General features: G+C 26.3%; 5 protein-coding genes across 5 annotated transcripts; 2 read left to right on the top strand and 3 right to left on the bottom strand.

Annotated features, from left to right (window-relative positions):
• Positions 1-295: 295 nt before the first annotated feature.
• Positions 296-1344, bottom strand: MKS88_004538 (protein phosphatase PPM3; the record flags this gene model as incomplete). Its single annotated transcript, XM_067217722.1, has 2 exons — positions 296-964; positions 1189-1344. The coding sequence occupies 2 exons, from the start codon at positions 1342-1344 to the stop codon at positions 296-298; spliced, it is 825 nt and encodes a 274-aa protein (XP_067072122.1).
• Positions 1345-5779: 4435 nt separating this feature from the next.
• MKS88_004537 (MFS-type transporter) lies at positions 5780-9235 on the bottom strand (the record flags this gene model as incomplete). Its single annotated transcript, XM_067217721.1, has 2 exons — positions 5780-7980; positions 9214-9235. The coding sequence occupies 2 exons, from the start codon at positions 9233-9235 to the stop codon at positions 5780-5782; spliced, it is 2223 nt and encodes a 740-aa protein (XP_067072121.1).
• A 1941-nt stretch (positions 9236-11176) lies between these two features.
• Positions 11177-12241, bottom strand: MKS88_004536 (protein tyrosine phosphatase; the record flags this gene model as incomplete). Its single annotated transcript, XM_067217720.1, has 3 exons — positions 11177-11386; positions 11705-11759; positions 11976-12241. The coding sequence occupies 3 exons, from the start codon at positions 12239-12241 to the stop codon at positions 11177-11179; spliced, it is 531 nt and encodes a 176-aa protein (XP_067072120.1).
• A 1562-nt stretch (positions 12242-13803) lies between these two features.
• MKS88_004535 (methyltransferase) lies at positions 13804-17464 on the top strand (the record flags this gene model as incomplete). Its single annotated transcript, XM_067217719.1, has 8 exons — positions 13804-13872; positions 14448-14518; positions 15211-15282; positions 16235-16347; positions 16532-16645; positions 16823-16973; positions 17089-17216; positions 17436-17464. 8 exons carry the CDS (start codon positions 13804-13806, stop codon positions 17462-17464), a joined length of 747 nt encoding a protein of 248 aa, XP_067072119.1.
• A 3329-nt stretch (positions 17465-20793) lies between these two features.
• Positions 20794-23133, top strand: MKS88_004534 (uncharacterized protein; the record flags this gene model as incomplete). Its single annotated transcript, XM_067217718.1, has 1 exon — positions 20794-23133. One exon carries the CDS (start codon positions 20794-20796, stop codon positions 23131-23133), a length of 2340 nt encoding a protein of 779 aa, XP_067072118.1.
• Positions 23134-24902: the final 1769 nt, after the last annotated feature.

The following is a 24902-nucleotide window of genomic DNA, read 5'->3' as shown; positions in this document are numbered from 1 at the left end:
TTCTTTTTTTTTTTAAATAATACATCGCTTATTTCATTGAACATATTTATGGCTTATTATGAATTCCCAAGAATAAGTTGTTGTACTCTTTCAATTTTTTCCACTAACTCAATTTGTCATACTGTAATGTTTACACTGCATATTTGCGTGTGTACATATGCAAACACGTACACACGTACACACGTACACACATACTTATTTAAGTACCGATATGTGCAATGTATAAACATATTAATATACACATGTGAAATCCTTCTTGATGAGTTATGTGTTTTCACCTTTTTTTTTTTTTTTTTTAACATTTCGTTATTTCAACTTTTCTGTCGAATTCTCTAAAAAACTCTCTCATGTTATTAAAATCATCCTGATCCATTTTGTTAAAAACGTTATTTGTTTCAAGATCTTCTTGTAGTATAGGCAATGTTAAATATTTTATCTTCTTGTTATTCCGTCTATTCAATATGATATGGGCATTTTTATTTTCTCTGATTTCTTTTAAAAATGGTTCAATAGAATAACATTTTTCTTTAATTTCAGTACAATTTTCCATTAAGTTGTTGATCATATTTTTATCATTTATATTATATTTATTTAAAAACTGTCCATAAAATTCATATTTTGATACTTTCTCATTATGGATATATACACTTGGTATCAACATTTCTCTAAAATGGAAATTCTCTACCTCATCATTAAAAAATTTTATTATTTGAATTGTTATATTATCCTTAGACCCTGATAATAAGGCATAATCTATAATATTAATTACAGCATCACTTAACGTATATCTATTGATGCATTCAAAACTATATTTTGCCACATCATTCCATGAAAGCATTTCAAATATTCCATCACATCCTAAAAGCAAAATATCATCAGAATTTGCATAAAAAATTTTTATATCAGGTATGCATGTTATCATCGTCTCGTGCGGATTATACGGAGAACTTGACCTCTTATATTTCTATAAATGGAAATTTTTATGAACAAAAAAGAATTTTCAATAAATACTCAACCGTTAAGAGAAGTAGATATATTTAGCTATTTTGATGAGAATATTAAAAAAAAAAAAGAAAAGACGTGAATTAATAAACAATAATAATAAATACTATAATTATTATCATCCATATTATTATTATTTTGCTTTATTTTTATAATGTCTTAGAGCATATCATCCTTGATGCTTACTTTGTCCCCGAATGATCTTGACACACCAATGTATCCAAGTATTCTACCATTTTCAACAAATCCTCCTATTTTATCAATTCTTTCCTTTTCTTTTTTATTATAAGGTTTATGATCTTCACTTAACGAAATAAATGAACCGTCGTTCTTTATTAGCATTGCCCGAGAATCTCCTTACATAACATAACCAAATTGTAAATTACAATTGATAATATTTACAAAAGTGGAGAAGTAACAGGTTTATAAACAACGTATATGTAACAAGGAACGAAAGAGATGAAACTCGCATTGCCAAATATACACATGGGCATACGTGCATACTTATGTAATTGTGTGGGCATTTATATATATATACATACATACATAATATATATATTCATGCGTACATAAATAGATACATAATAAAAACATAAATTGATACATAATAAAAACATAAATGCGTACATAAATAGATACATAATAAAAATATAAATGCGTATGTTCGTACACACGTATGTTTACAAATTGTCTACACTACTCAACGAACAGCCACTTGTTTGACAGAACGAAGTAAAATAATTTATGACTTCAAATATTCTCAGTGTTACCCAAGTTGCATATATAAAGCTTAAAAACATTTTTGTCCATAATTTTCTCAATTATTGCAATTATTGCTAAAAAAAAAAAGGAAATTTGTAAGTAGTAAAACATTAACAGATAATTATTTTTGCTTATTTTTTACATTTCCGTTATTTATATGATTTAATTGGATTTTATTCGATTTTATTCGATTTAATTGGATTTTATTCGATTTTATTCGATTTTATTCGATTTTACTCGATTTTATTCGTTTTACTCGATTTTATTCGTTTTACTCGATTTTATTCGTTTTACTCGATTTTATTTTATTTAATTTTGAATTTATTTAATTTATTTTATTTTTTGTAGGTTCTTTGATCTTTATTCAAATATTGTTCAAGCTTTATTTTAAAAATTAAAAAAAAAGTCCTTATGTCTTTTACCTGTAGATCCACTATTAGCAAAATTACTACCTAAAAAATGATGAATAAAAATTATTTAAAATTAGAAAAATGCACAGATTTGCGTATATTCATAATTTACAACGGATTTAATAATAACACAATTCTGCTATATGGGAAAATACAAGCATGAATATAGATATAGGTATTCATATGCATATACACACATAAATACACATAAACACACATGCGCATGAAAATAATGTAATGAAGTGCTATAAGAACAAGTATATTGTTTTTATAACGCATAACGAAATAAAATTGAATCCTAAACATGTGTATATTATCTTTTTCCTATGTTTTTTGTAAAATAAAAATTTTACTCAAAATTTCATTGTCCAGCTGTATACACGCGTTTGTTATGTTGTGAACATTTAAGGATTGGCAATTACCTATAACAAAAAAATTATTTTTTATATAATTATGAAAAGTATAAATTATGCCTTCATATGATATATATATATTATGTACAATTTAAGCGGGTTATTGTTTTAATATCTTTTTAGTTTTAAAAAGGCACCTATGAAATCAGCTATATTTCGAGCGCAATATAAAGCTGTTTCTTTTCCTATATGGCTAAAATGTATGTAAATAGATACTGTACGTTCTTCAACAAATGTAGCATATTGAGAAATAATACACATATATGCATATATATATATACATTTAGTGCATATGCATGTATTTGTATTTCATTATATTTTTTTTGTTTTTTTCCAGTGGTTACTGTATTTCCCTAAATTTACCCATCAAATATAGTGCACATCCTTGATTGTGTAAAAATAAAATAAAATAAAATAAAGCAGCGAAACGAAATGATGAAGCAGGTGTAGCATTTGTAACCGTAAAGTGAAATAATCTTGAAAAAAAAAGAAATACTGTACTAAAAATTTAATGTACTTGTATCATTTTCAGAAAAATAAAAAATATATTTTTTATTTAAAATTACACAAATGAGTATTGTTCTACCTGCATGACGGAAAATTTTTTAGAGTCGCTAATATAACCGTTGCCTAGGGAAAAAAAAAAAAAATTACGCTTCTATATATATATATATATATATATATATATATATATATATATATATATATATATATATATGTTCATGTTCTGTTTCATTCATAATATTTTCCGACAAGCCAAAATTAGGTCTTTTTTCTTATTTTTCTTTTTTTTTCAAATTATGCAAAATGGAAGTTAAAACACAAAAAGTTTGAATTAAGTAAAGACATTCATTTGATCGTATCATTTATCAAGATAATATTTAAAACTAGAGCTCATTCTGAAAAAAAGTGCATATTTTTTTTTTTTTTTTTTTTTTTTTCGTGAGTCATATGGGTGGAAGAGGCCCATGAAAGAAGGGAAAATAGGTTAACATACAAATATGTAAATATATAAGCACACAGAGGGACAGAGAAAAAAAACTAATAAAAGTAGAATTGAAATTTTTCATATTACATCTTCCTCCGTTGCTCTATACCCTTGCATAGTCCCGGCACAGACGTGAGTATACCAGCTGACAATTTCAGATACCTCCTTTGTGGTTATTAAATTAATTCTACTCATAATTACACTTATATTTAAAAAGGTAAGCGTGTTTTCTTTCTCTTTTACTTTTTTTTTAAATTGTGTAATATTCATATATTTAAAAAAAAGAAAAGAAAAAGAGCAAAAGGCAATGGTTTCTTTTCAGTATTTGTGTTAAAAATATAACTTAAATTTTTTTTTTCTTCTAAAATAGAGTAGTTTTAGAAACAGCATTCGTAGAATATCACAGAAAAAAAAAAAAAAAAAATCGTTTTAGAGGATGTGTTTTTTATTCACATATGTAAGACGTAACTTAAGAAGGAAGCCAAAGGAAAAAATGAAAAGATTTAATTAAATATTCTTAATTTCATGTATTTTGGAAACGCTTAGTGTACGTTTTTTTGTAAAAAAAAATATATTTTTTTTAATTTTACTTAGAATTTCTTGTCTAAAGACACAAATAATTTAAAAAAAAAAAAAAAAAAAATAAATATAAACATTAACATGAATATAAATATAAATATAAATGTAAATGTAAATATAATTGTAAATGTAAATGTAAATGTAAATGTAAATGTGAATGTAAATGTAAATATAAATATAAATGTAAATGTAAATGTAAATGTAAATGTAAATATAAATGTAAATATAAATATGAATAATATATATATGAGGTCCTAGAACGGAGTAGGCATTTTTAGAATTACGTCGTTTTTTTTACAGAGCTTGTGTTATTTATGTATATTTAGAAAAGTTAAGAAAACTTTTCCATTTTTATATTACTTTGCTTTTCCTATTTTTATGACATAATTATAGATTTTTTTTAAATATAGAAACGCGTGTGGTGCATTCAGGCTAAATTACAATGACGAGGAACTAAAAAATGTGCATGCTAAAAATTTACCAAGTTTTAATCAAACAAAAAATAGGAAAACACTGCACTTTAGAATGAATTTCCTCATACATAGGATATCATAAAAAAAGAATAAAACAGAATGGAATAAAATAAAATCGCGATTTTTATAATAATTAGATCCCCCTTTTTTTACGTTGCTTTTTTATTTTAATATATTTTTTCTTCCTCCATACTTAGTAAAAATTATGATCGACAAAAATTTTAGATGATTATGTCAAACAAAAAAGGGTAATAAGAAATGAAGGACGAGTATGTAAGGGTTTGGTTATAACTGTGCACGGGCATATATGTATGTAATTAGTATTTATATATATATATATATATTTTTTTTTTTTTTTTTACTGTTTTTCCCCCTTTCAAAAAATTATATATACATGTTGCTATGAGTAGGAAATATGAGCTGCAGCGATTTTTTTTAGGCCTTAAGGGGCAAGAGTTAAAAGTTATATAAAAATAATTTTCGAAAAAAATAAAATGAAAGTTAATGAACACAAAAATGCATTTATGAATTCTTCCCATCCACTTTTAAAATTTTTTTAGCTCGATAAAAAAAAAAAAAAAAATATATAAATAATGAATAAATAAATTAAAATGTTATGTAATTTTGCATAATTTTGAGAAATTTCACTTGAAATTAAAACAGACGAAGCTGATTAACTGCTTTAGCGCAATGGTGTTTCATAACCATTCGCCTGCATTTCAAACATATTTCGTTTTTTTAAAAAATGAGCAGTATAAGCAGAGTATGTAGTATATGAAGCATTGTAAGAATAAGCTGAATACCACAGATATGATGAAATAGCTGAAGGTGCACATTTTGCACGTACTATAACTACCTGCTGGAAGGAGGAAATAAAACAAAATAGGCAAAATGGAGTAGCATCATTTACGCTTAGTTAAAAAAAAAAAAAAAAAAAAAAAAACAAAAGATAATTCGGATACGAATACAAACGCGCAGGAAAACCTAGACGCTTGAAGTTCAGAAAGAAACACGCACATAAGCAAAAGTGGCTAAAGCAAATAAGCTATTAGTCCATAAGAATAATGGTAGAAATATTCAAAACGTATTACGGTAAGAGTAAAATGATGAGGTTCCCTTTATGCAAATTAACAAATCTTGTTTAAGTGCGAACTAGTATGAGTTGTACTTAAAAGTAGTATTCCTATCTTTACCAAAATGGAATGGCTGACCATAGTCATCTCTATAAAATCTAGAATAAAATTTAGATTCTTCATTGGAACCTTCCATTTTTTGATTATAAAATAAAAGCTCTTTTTTTAAATTTTTAATATCCAGTTTATCACTCAGATGAAATCTGTACAAATCCTCAGTGGCGCAATTCGCTTGTTCTTTTATATTAAGATAAAATTTCCTTGACTTCTTTGCACATTTGGAGGTGCTTCTAGGTAAACATGCAGAGATTCGAGCAATAGGACTAATAGGGGTAATAGGAACGATAGGAGTGGTAGGTGTTACAGGAGTGACAGGCGAAAAAGGAGTGATATCCCATTGAGCATGTTGAAGATACTGTGAGCAGTCTACATAATATGGAAGTTGCGATGGATTACTCCTCCATAATGAGAAATAATTTTGAAAGTAGTAATTTTCATCTAACCCAATCTTGTGATTTGAGGTAGCATACAAGTCCTTATAGTTTTTTAACAACTGCACCGTTTTATCATCCTTATAAAAGAAATCTGTATATTTCTGTGTGTCAAAGGTATGTCTATTTATTAATCCGCTTCTAACAGAGACGGTTAGGTTGTTATGGGACAATCTTTTTTTTTGTGTTGTTTTTATAAGTAGACTTATAATTAACACAAAAAAGGATACATTGAATAAAAAAATTGAAATGTGTACATAAGGTGTTATATATGATATCAATGATATAAAAACAGCACTAACACTAAGTGATATTACTTGCAGTACTGATGTACATAAATTCGAACTTATAGGATGTACTGTTATAGATGCCATTTCAACAGTTAATGGTTGAATAGGACCTGACCAAAACCCTATTAAACTTAATGTAATAATTATAAAGATTTCATTATTAGTAAAATTTAATAATACACACACTACCATAATCATACATATACAAAGTACAATTAATTTTTTAAAGTATTTGTTATTAGCATTAAAACATAATATAGCACTTCCTAGGATTGTGTTAAATATAAATAAAGACCCGGATATAGCAAAATAGGATTTATTTATTAATTTTTCTTTTAATACAATTGACATATCAGCTGAGAAACTACTTATTATACATTCTGAATAACAAAATATTATCAGTATTTTTATAAAATCTTTCTTATGTAATATATTTCCTACTTCAACACTTAGATCGCTTAAGAACCTCATCAGTTCTTTCGTCAAGTGGGTCACACTCAATGCTGACTTTTTCCCATCTGTGGTGTTGCACACACTTAAATTGCTTACACGCGCATTGCTTATACTTGCGTTATGAATGCATGCGTTGTTACTACTTGCGTTGTTACTACTTGCATTGTAAACACTTACATTGCTCACCTCTGCATTGCTCACCTCTGCATTGCTCACCTCTACATTGCTCACCTCTACATTGCTCACTCCTACGTTACTTCCACTTAGGTTGCTCCCTCCTATACTGCTCAAACCTAAAATATATACATCCCCCCTTTCATTAGGTACCTCCTTGTAGATATTGTCATTCTTAGTGAAGCTTAACGACATTCCCCCCTTATCAGAAATGGATGATATAACAGTAGAGGGGGGTACGCTTTCAAAAAATAACGTAACTTGTAGAAATCCAAAAAAGCTGATAAAACATATATGAAATAATAGCTTCTTTACATCCTCATTATTTACTACTATAAAGGGGGCATATAAATAAATGATAGCAGTACCTAACACATTTGATATAATCGAAGTGCTCGTTGATATAATTCTCTCTTCGACTGGAAACCACACAAGAGAAAATTCAGGTGGAGCATTCACAAAAATTACTTGTCCAATAGAAGAAACAAATTGACCAAACATTACTATTTTAAAATTATTCCAATATATATATCTTAATAAACATCCAAAAAATTGTAAAAACGAGCTAAACATTACATTACTTCTTAACGAAAATTCACTCAATAAAAAGGACAAGGGAATTGAAAATACGGAATATACTATAAAATACACTTGAGCAAATATCTTATTCGAACTCCCGTATATACTATAACATATGTCATTTATTGGTGCAAACGTAAAACATATTAAATTATCCACCATACAACAGTAGGAGAAATAAAACAACATGACCCATCTTCTTTTGTACAATTTGGGAAGCCCCGATTGGCTAGCTGAAAAAAAAAAAAAAAAAAAAAACATAAAAAAATTAAGAAATACCGTACAATGAAGAATAAATAACAGAGACAATATAAACCATACAATACAATATATCCTCTTAAATGAAAAAGTTTGTGCCCATAATTTGGTGCAGCAAAAAAGCAGATTAATTCGCACACACGTTTACAGTACCCGCATTCAGAAGTATGCGAATATGGGCACAACACGTATGCGTACATACGTTCACAAATACATAAACGCATACGTACATACGTTTACAAATACTTACATGCATACGTACATACGTTTACAAATACTTACATGCATACGTACATACGTTTACAAATACTTACATGCATACGTACATACGTTTACAAATACTTACATGCATACGTACATACGTTTACAAATACTTACATGCATACGTACATACGTTTACAAATACTTACATGCATACGTACATACGTTTACAAATACTTACATGCATACGTACATACGTTTACAAATACTTACATGCATACGTACATACGTTTACAAATACTTACATGCATACGTACATACGTTTACAAATACTTACATGCATACGTACATACGTTTACAAATACTTACATGCATACGTACATACGTTTACAAATACTTACATGCATACGTACATACGTTTACAAATACTTACATGCATACGTACATACGTTTACAAATACTTACATGCATACGTACATACGTTTACAAATACTTACATGCATACGTACATACGTTTACAAATACTTACATGCATACGTACATACGTTTACAAATACTTACATGCATACGTACATACGTTTACAAATACTTACATGCATACGTACATACGTTTACAAATACTTACATGCATACGTACATACGTTTACAAATACTTACATGCATACGTACATACGTTTACAAATACTTACATGCATACGTACATACGTTTACAAATACTTACATGCATACGTACATACGTTTACAAATACTTACATGCATACGTACATACGTTTACGAATACTTACATGCATACGTACATACGTTTACAAATACATACATGCATACGTACATAACACATGCGCAGATGAAGACAAGCTCCAATGCTGTCACGAGTATGCTACACACATGTATATATATGTATGCAAGCGCATACGAGGGAAGGTATTTGGCTCTTTTCACATTAACAGACCATGCCATTCATTGTTTATAAAAACCTGTTCCTCTTATGCAAAATTTGTATTCTTTACCTGCTTCGTGAATTTCTACCATTGTTTTGCAAATTTAGGAAAACCTCCCGCGTTTTCAGGATCATTTATTATTTAACAAAATGCGTTGTGCACTATACGATATCTTCATTTTTCCATACTGCATTATAATTATTTATATTTTTTTACTATATATATATATATTTTTTTTTTTTTTTTGTATTCTTTTATTATTTTGTTACTATATTATTTTTCTATTTTATTAAATTTTTTTTTTTTTTTTTTTTTTTTTTTTTTTTTGTTGCTGCCGTTTACTTTTTCATGCATTTATTAATTTGTTGACCAATTAATAATTGGTTTGACAATTTTTTATTCATATCACCCGTTTAATTTACGTAGTTCTTTTAATTAATTAATTTATTTTTTTTATTCCTCGATTTTAATATATCCCTTTCATGCGCACATTAGTGTACACCTTATTTAAGGGGAGAAAATTGCCAATTGAGCTGTATTTTTTTTCTCATAATTAATTAGCTATTGTATTTTCCACGGTACCTTTAATTTGTTCTCGTGTAAAGAAGATACTGTGCGAGAAAATTTGCCACAGGCAAAGTGCTATATATGCCTTATTCGTTTATTTATTTATATATTTATCGGATTTATTTTTATATTTATCGGATCTATTTATTTATAAATTTATTTGATCTATTTATTTATATATTTGTTTGATCTATTTATTGAAGTATTCATTTGATCTATTTATTGAAGTATTCATTTGATCTATTTATTGAAGTATTCATTTGATCTATTTATTGAAGTATTAATTTCATTTATTTATTGAAGTATTAATTTCATCTATTTATTCATATATTTATTTTTTTTTTTTTTTTTTCTTCTTATATTTTTGTCAACTATTTTTTACTTTACGTTTATTTCCCTTTTAATAAGGTACAAAAATAGTATACACACAAATTCCTTATATAAATAGCATTCCCAAATAAAATTGCTTCTTATAAGGGATAAGAGCAGCCTTAACCTACATACGTACTTATATACCCACGTATATTGCACATACGTATACCTATTTCTTAAAAACAATCATGTGATACAAATCATGTGGAATCAAGAAATCAGAACATTTTTTTAATCATAAAAAGGTATGAACCTTATATATGCATTTTCGTAAATTTTTAATTATGCACAGTTCTAAGTGGTGTGTGCAGTCAACTAAAACGGATGTACATTTCGTGCACTGTTATATCTTATATTTCAGAAAAAAAATAAAAAAAAAACATAACATGCTGAATAATGAACGGTGAGTGCTAAATGATGAACGCCGAATGATGAATACAACTTTCATAATTTCACTTTAATATAAAATATGGTACACCAATTTAATGATGAACAAGACAAAAAGTTGTTAATTCTGAGTTTTCATAATACCCCAAGCACTCATAAATGAAATAGTACAAATATATATATTCAAAAAAAAAAAAAAAAATAAAATAAAATAAAATAAGCAAAAGCAAAGATGAAAGCAAAAGCGAAAGCAAGAGCGAAAGCAAGAGCAAAATTCAAAATCATTCAAAAACACATTTTCCACACATTACTTCCATCATTTGAAAAGCATTTAATGTGGATTATACATGTTATAAATAAAAAAAGAAATTACTGATGCAATTAACAAAAAGAAACTTATGCCTTGCACGTACATATAAACAAATGCATGCACATGCTCTATTAAAGCGTATTGTTATTTTGCATGAATTTTTAAATCTTGCTAGTTAGCTGCGTACATGTATGTACATATATGTATACATATGTGTGCATGGGTACAAACGTGCTTAAGTAAAATCGTATCAACATACAACATCCTTTTTAACCATATGACACATAACACTAATGAGAAAGCAAAGGGAACAAACAATTTTTTTTTTTTTTTAAAAACATTTATTTTATTCTTATATTTTAAAAATCTTTCATCAACAAAATGTACTTGCAGATTTTATTTTTTTTTACAATCAATACTGAAGTCTGTAATTGCATTATTTCCACACATATCGGATGTGAACCAGTTGATGTACTTTTTTGAGGAGAAAGTAATTTTATTTTTTAAAATCTTTTCATATTCACATAACTGTTCAATAAATCCGATATTTGGACATATATTCTTCTTCTGCATTATAAAACTAAATGCTTCATTAAGAAAAAAGTTCTGTAAAAAGAAGAAGAGAAGAGAGCACAGGATTAAAGCATTTCGAAAATTACCAGTGTGCATAATATTATGATGTTTTTACGATCATTTCGAAAAGTTGCAAACAGTACCAAAATGAAAAATAAAAAAAAAATATATAAATATATATATTTATATTTATTTATTTATTGAAATTAAAAAAAAAATATTTATATCAGAGTTAAAAGTATTTATCGAAATTAAAAAAATGTATATATTTATATCGGAGTTCAAATATATATATATATATATATATATATATATATATATATATATATCGAAATAAAAAAAAAGTATGACCTGTTTTCCCATTAAATACGCTATGGATATCGTCGAGGACCTACTTACGCCTTGGCTGAAAAAAAAAAAAAAAGAAGTACAAGCGTATGCGTTTAAGTGCATATACAATCACCTGTGCACTCGTCTGTACAGTAAAAACTGGTTTATCAGCACGATAAACTGAAGGTATGGTGAAAAATATAAACGGTATTCAAGAATCCTTAAGATTTTCATGCAAAGGATACATTACTACTACTACTACTGCTATTACTATAGCTAAAATGAATAATACCAGCACGAAATGAGGACAGCTTGTTCTTGCGAAATGTGTGAATGAATAAAGTTATTCGACTCTTCAAAGTATGAGGAAATTCGTTCCAATCCCATATCTTCAAGATTAATCCGTAAATTTGCATATCCATTTGGTACCTTATGATCTGGGTATTCAAAATAAGTACAACATATTACTAATGCCTTTATATTACATGCTTTAAGTCCTTCAACATTTTCTATATCATACCTTCTTCCCATATACAAAAATGGTAATATTTGAATCATTTAAATTTATCGACAACCTTGAATGGCTGCCCAGAACGTTTGTTAGAACGTATAAGTTAATATGCGAATAACATATTGTGTAGCTTAACGTACACACAAATTATGTACGTATAATATTGTACTTATATACACACAGGTATTTATAAGGTATGTAGGTATAAATATATACGCACGTATTCATAAATCCTCATATTTCTTTGTTCGAAATTAGCCAAAAAAATTAACTATTCGATTATCACATCCAGATATTTTCGCGCAAAAGTAGTTAAGTTCCTATATATACGTGAGAGTAGTGTATATATATATGAATATATACATATATATATATTTGTATATTTATGAATTTGCGTATATTTTTGCAAATAACCCGAATTTACAAACATCATGTGATTGATAAAAAAAAAAAAAAAAAAGAGGCTTCTACATGTATAAGAGTGACAAATAAAATAAAAATAGTTACAATAACAGAAAAAAAAAAAAAAAAAAAGAGAAAAGTAAAAATAAAAATAAAAATAAAAACAAAAAGAGAAAAATAAATATAAAGAGAGAAAAATAAAAAGAAAATGAAGGCGGGCTATTTCTTAAAAGACAATTAATTTATGAATTGCCATATTGTGCTAAATATGCGTAAATATATCTTCGGTGAAAAGTTAAAAAAAAAAAAAAAAAAAAACATATTCATTTATACACATAAACATATAAATATATATATATATATATGTACATTTTAATAGTAAATTTTTCCCCTCCTTTTGCTATTTTTTTTTTTTCTTTTCTACTCTTCCATTCCTTGTTTTTTTACATTTTTAGTTTAAATATGCCAATTTAAAATAATTCTTGAAAGGGTGTACGGAGCAAGAAATGGTTTAAATAATCAAATAAATAAATACTTAAATGCATATATATATATATAGCCCGGGTAAATTAAAAGCGCAACAAAAAAAAAAAAAAAAACTAAGCACGTATCTTAGCAAAGAGATGAAATGAAAAAAAAGATAGTCAATTTGTACGCAAAATTAATGCATAAAATAGAAAAAAAAAAAATAAATATGTACTATAGAATTGCAATTTTATTTTTTCATTTTATTAAGCAAAACAATACTTCTATTTACAATTTTGAAAAAGCTAAATTTATAGTTTCTACACACACACAAAAAAAAAAAAAAAAGATGGTTAAATGGTGAAATAGTGAAAGGTGAAATCAAGTAATTTCTTATAAGGTAAAATTTACATTCTATATATAATATATCGTTCTAATTTTTTTAGACAATCATCATTAGAATTTACAGACAATGGCCTATACTAATGGCAAAAAATTAAAAGTGTGTCAATATGTACATATATGTATTTTTATATACATTTTGCTATTTGTAAAAGAACAATAATTAAAACATATATATTCTATATGTAAAAGTACAATAATAAAAACATATATATGATATATGTAATAGTAAAATAATAAAAACATATATAATTTTTCTTCCTTTTTGGGAAGCACAGTTTTTTCCATTTCAACAGCAGTAATAATAATAAATAAAAAAGCAACCTTGTTTTTACGCAAAATGAATAAAGGGGACCTACCAGATACTTCCAATGATGAAAATGAAAAAATTAAAATTCTTTTCAAAGAAGTAATACATTAATAGAATAACTTACCAAAAATGTACCCTTTTTTTTATCTTAATTATTTCGCAATTATTTAGTAATTATTTAGTAATTATTTTGCAATTATTTCTCAGTTATTTCGTAATTCGTAATTTTTTTCTCAATTTTTTCTCAATTTTTCCTTAATTTCTCCCTAATTTCTCCTTAATTTCTTAATTTTTTTTTTTTTTTTGTATTTCGAATATACATATATCAAATTATTAAAATTCATTTATTTAAGAATATGTCCTTTATATTTTAATACACATATGTGTTTATTTTTTTCAAAAAACAAAGAGAGAAAAAAGAAAAAATTACAACCTTTGTTAAACGTGTGCAGTAGTTCTCACTGTTTGCACCTACAATATAAAAAAACGAAAAAGAGCAAGACGTGCGAGGAAAAATAAAATATAATTTAAAAAAAAAAAAAAAAAAAACCTCACACAGTACGCATATATATATATGTACACACATATGCACCCATATTAGTAGCGTCGGCTTGTTCCATCGTTTCCTAAAAACAATAGTTTGCATATTAACATTTTTATTCTCTTTGGAACAGGTAAAAGAGTGCTTAAAGAAGATCGATAAAGAACACAGCAAAATAATGAACTTGTTTTGTGGTAATGAAAAGTTAATATAAAAAGAAAAAATACGCGAACTAAAATTTAGTAACAGAATATACAGAAATGGAGAAGTGAAAAGAAGGGGTAAGAATAGAGATCGAAAGAGTAAAATATTGTACCTGTTATTTCCCCCCATAAATATTATATATTACACATGTACATGAAAAGTGATCCATCTTTTGTTTTTATATGCTCATATTTTGGCATATTGTTGTATAAAGTTTCATAATCTTTAAATATTATGAGCTTAATTGTTACAAGAAATAAAAGTATATAACTTAATGAAAAAATATTTTTTCAAGAAACTTATATTTAAATTTCATATATATAAAATGATTAGACAATTCACCTTAGTTATTCCCTCATAACATGTTTTATGAAATGTAAAAAAAAAAAAAATGATATACTAAATGCGAGCACACGTGTACAAACATGCGCATACATATATATATACATATAAATACACACATATATACATACATACGTACACACACACAAACACAAACACAAACACAAACAGCACCCTCATTCATACAAAATAAAGAGATAAAAAGTTGAAAATATTAAAATAATAAAGTATTAAAATATTAAAATAATATATCTCATGTGTCTTGTACACAGATGTGTGATATAATAATAGGCATTTACATTGTTTATATTGAAACATTAACAAAAATTAAAACTTATTTTCGTTCTTAGGAGAGAATTATTAAGATCCTCTTTCCCTTTTAAAAATCAAAAGAATACTTTTTCCCTTTTTCACCGGGCATGGTAATGCATATATTAATATGTGCATATATTAATTTATACATTTTTATTTATTTCATTTAAGATCATTTATATTTTTAAAATTAAAAAAAAAAGGTTTTAACAGGTTACTAAAAAAAATAAAGAAAAAAAAAAGGGAATAAAAAAAAAAAAAAAAACAAGCACATTTAAAATCAAAAGTAAGAAAATCTAATAGTGAAAAAAAAAAAAAAAATTAATATAAGCAACTTGCGAACTTTTCAGAATAATATCTCATTTAAGAATTTTACACCTTCTTCCCTTATTTATATAGAAAAAAAATAAACATTTAATTGTATCAGTCCATATTATTGTTTGTTAATTCCCTTAATTGTTCATATAACAAAATATTCATCATTCTTTCATAATGGCAGTGGTACAATTAAGCAAAAGAAAACAATTAAATTTAAAAAAAAGGAAAAAAAAAATAATAAAATAAAATAAAAATATTTTATAATTTGCATACAAGTTTGAAGTTAAAATATATATATATACATATCATTCAAACATATATAATATATGTGTATATGAACATAATTCATGTTGTCGTGAAGTACATTTCATAATTTATTTTGTCTTTCCTTTTCGTTAACTTAGTATGGTAGTATATCTTACTGGAATGAACGATACACAAAGTAACACACATAAAATTCATCCATTTTGGATAACAATTTTTTGTATTATTTTTTTACTTCAATGAGAATGTTTTCCACTTTAAGCTGCGATTATTTGTAGATTTGTTTATCTGTTAATTTGTTAAATTATTTGTCGCTAATTTATTTGTTGTTAATTTATTTGTTGTTAATTTATTTGTTGTTAATTTATTTGTTGTTAATTTATTTGTTGTTAATTTATTTGTTGCTAATTTATTTGTCGCTAATTTATTTATTGCTAACTTTTTTGCTTGTAATTTTTTTTTTCTTTTTTTTTTCCAAAGTGAAGAAGAGCAGTTCGATTGGCACCAAAAATGGTATGGAGTAAAGCATATTTTCACAGAGCTGGACATAAAAAATGATGCAAAAATTTTAAATGTTGGATGTGGAACCTCAAGTATGAGAGAATAATATACCCTACCTCTATATAATTATATTTAGACACATATTTATTAAAGAACTGCTCGTAAATGTTAATATATATATATATATATATATATATATATATATACAAATATACATACGTATACATACCTGTACACATACATTAAATATATGTGGGTATTATTTCCTACCTCAAGAATTTAGCGAAGAAATGCTTGATAGTGGCTATACCGATATAACCAACATAGACGCATCCTCTGCGTGCATAAAAAAAATGAAAGAAATATATAAAGATAAACCAAATTTAAAATGTAATCAAATGCTTTCAGAGTGCCTTAACGTTTTAACTTTATAATAGTATCATTTTGTTATCATGTTCACGGTTTTTTTATTTATATTATTGACTTTATTTTATTTTATTTTTTTTTTGTTTGAACATATATATTTAAACATACGTACGTTTATTCCTTTACTCAAACATCCTTCAGACATGTTAATGAACGTCTGTGATATGAAGGAATTTAAAAATGCAGAATTTGATTTAATTATAGACAAAGCATGTTTAGATTCTATAGTATGCTCAGAGGACTCTTTAAAGTACATTGAAGAGATGTTGTCGGAAGTATCAAGGATTTTAAAGTATTATTATATACATATTCATCTACATTTTTTAAAGAAAAAAAACTAAAAAAAAAAAGAAAAATTACAGTATGTATATAATTGTAACAAAACAAATATATTAAATTTTTGTTAGATCTGAAGGTACTTTTGTAGTTATTTCTCATGCCCAACCAACTTATCGATTAGGGTATTTACAAAAACAAGATTATAAGTGGAACGTCACGATCAAAACAGTTAAACGACCCATGTTAGGGATTGTGAGTAAGTATTTTCTTCGTTAAAGGTGTAAAAATGTTATTTGTATACATTTTTTTTTTTTTTTTTTTCCCCCTTTGTCATAGTTTTTTCATTACTTTACAAATTATTTGAATTTTTTTAATTATTGAAGCTGCTCCTATAGATGATAACCTACACTATGTTTATATTTGTACAAAGGGGAATACAAAAACACAACAATAATTTTATTTATTTTTAAAATAGACTTTCGATCATTACCATTACCAAGTTAACATTATCTTTCATAACATTGCATTTGCTGTTTTGGCTTTTTACAATTTCGATTTTTTTATTTCACACTTTGTAGCACTTTAAGAATTAGTTAAATTGCTACTTACTTGAAGTAACAATTTTTCACTGTCTTATTATTTTATTGTGCTCATATATATATAATACATATATGTATATATATATATGTACACATATGCGTGTATATATATGTATGCAATGGTAAATTCATACAATATTATATTCATGTTTGATCAATTTACAGTTGCCATTGAGCGGTTTTTTTGACATTCGTATAATTTATTTTATTGCGTTGTATTGTATTGTGATCTATATTTTTTTTTTTTTTTTTTTTATTATTAATCAAATTTTACCTGAACAACATTTTAAAAAGTTAAATATTTAGAGTAAATAAAAAAAAAAAAAAAAAAAAAAAAAAAACCATTTAAGACCATACAAATGTGTGCAAAATAAATTTGGTCATATACTTTCAGAAAAATAGCTGAACGGTCAGGTAACTTATTTCAAGTCGTTTGTTGTTATAAGAATTAAATATCCATCGTATTTTTTATTATTTTATTTTATTATATTTTACTTAATCACATTTCATTACACGTCATTACACTTCATTACGCTTTATTATACTTCACTATACTTCAAAATACTTCATTTTATTTTATTTTGTTTCTTTTCTTTAACTTTTTGATTGAAAGAATAATTCTACAATTAACTGTAGCTTACAGTTAATTGTAAGAATGGGACATACAACATGTAAATAATTTGTTTTCACTGGTTTTTCTTCTTACGAAATTTCAAGCATTTTAGTTAACATGCAATTAAATTTTCATGAAAATTTTACACACCTATGTGCATAATTGTGATAAGAATAGAAAAATAAGCAACGAAAGAAAAAATAAATAAATAAAACCTTTAATTACTATTAAACATTCCATATTGGAGAAAATAAAATTTCTAAATTATGTAATATTGAAATTCATTATTTTAAAGTAGCTTTAAATTTATCTACAAATACAAAAAATTGACAAGATGAGGTAAATACTTGTTTTGTAACTAGATATATAGAGTTATGCAAAAAATTTACCTGATTAGAATTACACCTTTTATATTAAAAGAAAGAAGGAAGAATGCACACATAAATAAATGAAAAATTTAGACTTATTCACTGTGTACTCACATTTGCATATATTTACATATACATACACATTTTAAACAGTTCTACAAATTCCTTCAACTCTCTGTATTTACACTGCTATGCATTATTGCTATAGCCTTTTTCTGCAATTTACGTAGTTACATGAATTCCTTTTTTTTTTTTTTTTTTTTTTCAGTTTTTCCTATTACTTCATAGTTGCATTATATTTAATTAATAGTAAATATATTGACATGTACATGTTTTTCTTTTTGAAATTTCTCAGTTTTAAGTAGTTAAACTCATTTTTCCGTTTTTACTATGATTTACCTAATTAAGTTAATTAACTATACATATATATATATATATATATATATAACAAAATTTATACAATTTTATTAAACCTATGAGAAAGGCAATACTTTAAAACTTTCTATTAGCTCTTAAATAGCAGTGCATTTATTTCATTTATTATATACATATACTGTTAACGTTTATTCGCGCAATTTTTTTTTTAAATTAGTTAAACAAAAAAAAAAAAAAAAAGTGCAGATACTCATACGTTAATGGAAAACAAGTACTTTCGAAATTTTGTGAAGAATTAAGGAATTGTAATTTTTTTATTTTTTTGTTTTTTTGTTTTTTTATTTTTTTGTTTTTTTGTTTTTTTATTTTTTTATTTTTTTATATTTTTGTTTTTTTGTTTTTTCGTTTTTTCGTTTTTTCGTTTTTTCGTTTTTTCGTTTTTTCGTTTTTTCGTTTTTTCGTTTTTTCGTTTTTTCGTTTTTTCGTTTTTTCGTTTTTTCGTTTTTTTGATTGTTAATTTGTTTTTATGTTGTTTTTATCTTTTTTAATGAAAATTTATATTTTTAATTGATACATTTACCATTTTATTTTAGTTGTTTAATTAGAACCTTTTATCTATAAAGGGTAATACGCACAATTATTTTCTATATGTTGTCGTACTGTTTATGTCATTTCGTTTTTCTTAATAATTTGTACATCTGCGCTTTTAGTAAAACTGTTTTATCCATCAACCTGTATATTTATTTATTCACTTGTTTATTTATTCGTTTATTATTTATTTGTATATTTTGTTTTTATATTTTATTATGTTTTTTTTTTATTTTTTTTGTTCATTCACTTATATTTACTAATTCAATTAGGCAATTATTTGTTTGCGTTTTGCATAACTATTAAACTCATAGTTGTATTGATTTAATATGTTTGCAACATGCAACTGATTCTTAAATTTGTTCTTTAAGAATAATTTTTCGAATTTTTTAAAAAAAAATTAAACCTGTTTTCTCATTTAATTAGTGTTGTTGCGATTTTGTAAATGTTTACAGAACTATACATAAATTAATATATATAATATAGTATGTATTGCTGCTCTTACCAGAGCAGAATAAATCTAGTACAAGAAGTTACATATTGGCTGCAATGCCATATTTGGTTAGTTTCAACAGCGAAACTGTTAAAATTATATATATATAAATATATATATATATATATATATGTGTACAAATATGTATACATATATACATACGTTTGCATATTCACATATATTGGCGAAAAATACGAAAAGTAAAAATTACACTTCAATAAACGAAAAATTAATGAATAATTTACACTTAATATAAGCTAGCCAAAATAGGTAGTTCTCTCTTAATATAACTAAAATTTCCCCAAAAAAAAAGAAATTTTTTTTATATACAAATTTTTATTATACCATATTTTCTATATTTTTCTTTTTTTATTTTCAGATAGTATTTTGTTCTCCTAAATTAGAATTTCAATCATACCATAAAAATAAAGTTAAAACTAAAATGTATTTTTAAACACTATAACCGTTCTATTGAATTCCTAAAGTTTCTTCTCCTCTTTTTGCAAAAAGAAGTATGTGCGTAGATATTACCTCTGACATTTGTTTAGAAGGAAATATTCGCAAGTGAACAATTCATCTGTGTTATGTAAAAATTGTATGTACGTGAATACGCCGTACCCGTATGTATGCGTGTGAAGAACTGCAGAAGCATATACTTACATATGCACATGTAGAATAATAATAAAAAAAAAAAAAAAAAAAGACTTTATAAAAAGAAAAAAAATAAAATAAAATTTGTATAGATAGAAAATATAAAAAAAGACTGTGTTGAAGGAAAAAATAAAAAGAATAAAAATATGGATGTGCTTAAATCTAGAAGGAGTTCAAGTAGAAAACATAGATATTCTAGTGGGGGTTCAACATATTGCAAACCAACGGTAAACGGTTCTACACATAGTGATACATGCACTGATGAGGGAGAAATAGAATTTGAAGGATGGGTGGAATTTGTTACCAAAAATGACAATGATGAATGTAATAAGTATGAAGATAAATATAAAAAATCAAATACGAAAAAAAACAATGATATGAATGTATCATATTCCCAGGAGGATATGTTTACAAACAAAATTGGAAAACGAGAAAGGGGGTCCAAAAGGAAATCCCATAAAAATTATACCATGAATGGTAACAATAATAACAGTGGTAATAATAATTGTAATAATAATTGTAATAACAGTGGTAATAATAATCGTAATAACTATTGTAATAATGACAATGACGGTAATATCAATGGAAATAACAATGGTGTTAACAACACCCCTATCAAAAACGGGGAAATTTCCGATTACTCTTATACAAATGCAAACAATCAATACGAGCAGCCCGTAATGACATTAAACAGTAGGATGATTTACGCGGAGGATCGTAATAACAATAATAATAGCAACAATAACAGTAATAATAACAATAGCAATTACAATAACAATATTAATAATAATAATATTAATAATAATAATAATAATAGTAAGGCGTACCCATTTATCATAAACACACCAGAAAAAATGAATAACTCTATGAATGTATTAAGCCCTAACTATGTAGACCCAACAACTCCTGTTGTATTAAAAAATCAACAAGTCCTTCCACAGTTATATATAAGACAACCTCCAACTGTTATAGTAACTAATGAGCCAAGACCACCCTTAGTAATTAATCCGCCACCAGCAAATATCGTTTTTAAAAATAAAGCTCCCCAACCTATATATGTAAATAGTACAAGGCCAAATATAATTATAAAAAACGACCCAGCCATTTTACAGAATCCTACGGATATGGACACAACACCCATTCAGTTAGATATGCCACTAGAAAATTATGCTATCGCTACTGGTGCTACTGCTGTTACTACTGCTACTTGTACTAATGGTGCAATAAATGAGGCTATAAAATACCCATCTTTAGTGAACATAAAAAAAGAACCAGTAGTTTATAATAGAAATTGTTTTTTTAAAGGGAACACAAATTCAGGCAATGATACAATAATACCAACGAACATAATCCAAGTAGATAATAATGAAACTTTTGATATATCTCAACAGATGATGCCAAATGTATATATGATGAATGATCATACTCAGGGTTCAAGTGCGTGTCAGGTACAGTATCCTCATTCTACAACCAGTTCTATTAATAACGTAATAGCTATGCAGCAACAACAGCAGCAACAACAGCAGCAACAACAGCAGCAAAATCAGCAGCAAAATCAGCAGCAAAATCAGCAGCAAAATCAGCAGCAAAATCAGCAGCAACTTTATAATAATAATTTGCTTAATTTATATGAGCCGAGGGCTTACCAGTATGTACATCCTTCGTATGCACAAATGACTTCACAACCTGAGCTTAATGCAATGGTACTAAATCAGCAACACGTTATGACGAACCCCTTGATGCAAGTAGTTCCTTCCTCCAAATTTCAGTCAGTTTCATCGTCAACAGTACAATCGATGCCACTGCCAGCAGTACAACTACTTCCACAGACGCAAAATTTAGAAGCATATACGAATGCACAGAATGTTCAAATGCCATTATCATACGAAAGAAACTATATACAACAGATACCACAAGCAGCAGCATTAGCCAATAATTTAACTTCATATAACAATCAAAATTATATACCTCGTAATACTTTTGTTCAAGATCAAGTATCAAATAATATTCTTCCTCAACGAAGAACAGTATATCCAAATAATAATAACTTAAATCATGCAACACCAAATCTTATACAACTTAATTCGTTGTCACAAAACATGAATGTAAATAAACCTATAATGCGTTACTCTTCTACATCTAGTGAATATTTACCTACTTGTAGCACTGCAGGTTGTGTAGCAACAAATAAATCTCCTCAACATACTCAACCGGTACAATATAGTCAACCACTCCAAAATACACCATCGGTACAATATAGTCAACCACTCCAAAATACACCATCGGTGCAATATGGTCAACCACTCCAAAATACACAATCGGTACAATATGGTCAACCATTCCAGCATGCGCAATCGGTACAATATGATCAACCACTTCAATATATACAACATGGTCAACTAAGAAGACAAAATTTCATAAACCCAAATGGTCAAATGATGCAACCCCTTCCTAAAAAAGTTCAAATACTTGCACGACCTATGTGATGACATAAACTTTTCATTGTTTAGAGGTATCAGTATAAACTAGTCACTTGATGGATACGAAGATAAACGGGAAAAATTAATGCACAAGTTGGAGTTAACTTGTATTATTAAGTAGCAAAAAAAAAAAAAAAAAAAAAAAAAAAAAAAAAAATACACGCACAAGGATCATATGAGTACACAGAATATGCGCAATATCAACAATATGCACAATGCCCATATTTGGGTGCTAGTCGTTTTTGTTTATCTCCCTTTATATACTTCCCTATTTTTGCCCATCTGTGTCTTTCTTTTCCCATTTAATTTCAATTTTAGTTATTTCATTTTTTCATTTTTCACCTTTGTTAATTTCTCCAAGTTCCTCCTCTCTTTTATTAATGTTTTTTTAGTCACTCTTTTTTCCCATAAACATATTTTTAGTTGTTCTTTCTTTTTTTTATTAATTATTTTTGTTTTTTTGTTTTTTCGCCTTTTCTCTTTTCTGTCAATAATATGTACCTTTGGTCAAATACACAATCCTTAAAAAGATTCAAAGTACATATTTTATTAAATTTTCTTTTAATATGATTCATGGAAGACTATACACACGCACTCTATCACCATGTGTGAGGTATAATAATTACCCTTTTTGTGCTCCATATTGTGGTAAGTACATATACATGAATACACAATATATACAAACGTGTAAGTGTGTACAATTTATAGCTCATTACAGAAATGAGAACAGAAGCTTACACAGTTCTACTTCCCTTTTTTTTTTTTTTTTTTTACAAAAATAAACCAATTTTATGTTAAGTACACCATAAATTACTCTGACCAAGTTAGGGACTTACTCATTTCAATACTACATTCCATTTTATTTCCACATTACGCCATATGTTTGATGAAATATAATATAGAACTGGAAGGGATACTCGGTGCAATTTTCCTAGGTACATTTATGTGGTTGATTCATTTAAAACAGGAGAAAAAAAAAAAAAAAAAAAAAAAAAAGATATGAAACGAAACGAAATGAAAAAGAACTAAAAAGAAAAAACACAGTAAAATCAAGAAAATAGTAGGATTCAATAAATATATACTAAAATACATTTAAAAAAAAACAGCCTTCACCGAAGATGAATGTAGACTGCATAAAATTAATGTAACATTCATAAACATAAATTTTTAATTTACCGTAAGGCACATATATATATATATATACTTATTTATTTATACGTGCGTATGCGTATTTATGTGCGCATAAATAATTTAACCATTATATACAAAAAAATATGATTGATAACTTATCGTATACACATATACATGAAACAGTAACAACTAGGCAATTTATCAAAATAAAAATTAAAGAAATAAATCATATAAAAGTTCATTTATATATTCCATTCAACGTGTATTCAACGTACACATATTTTGGGAGATGGCATTGACGGTGTTCTTTATAACTCTTTGGTTCAATTAACATGGGCACTCTCTACATGTATGGATTACCCGCGCATGTATGCACGCGCGTATGTTCGTATGTATATATATTTATGTGTGTGTACATATTTATTTATATGCATATAACAATATATTATAAAATAGCATATCAAATATCAGTGCGCTCATATATCTCTACATTCTGTACATTTCTACATTTCGTACACCTCTACATTTCGTACACCTCTAAATATCGTACACCTCTAAATATCGTACACCTCTAAATATCGTACACCTCTAAATATCGTACACCTCTAAATATTGTACACCTCTAAATATCGTACACCTCTGCA

The sequence above is a fragment of the Plasmodium brasilianum genome, chromosome 12, assembly GCF_023973825.1.
Source record: "Plasmodium brasilianum strain Bolivian I chromosome 12, whole genome shotgun sequence".
Lineage (NCBI taxonomy): Eukaryota > Apicomplexa > Aconoidasida > Haemosporida > Plasmodiidae > Plasmodium > Plasmodium brasilianum.
The sequence above is the reverse complement of the archived record's forward strand: the minus strand, read 5'-3'. Positions and strand labels throughout refer to the sequence as shown.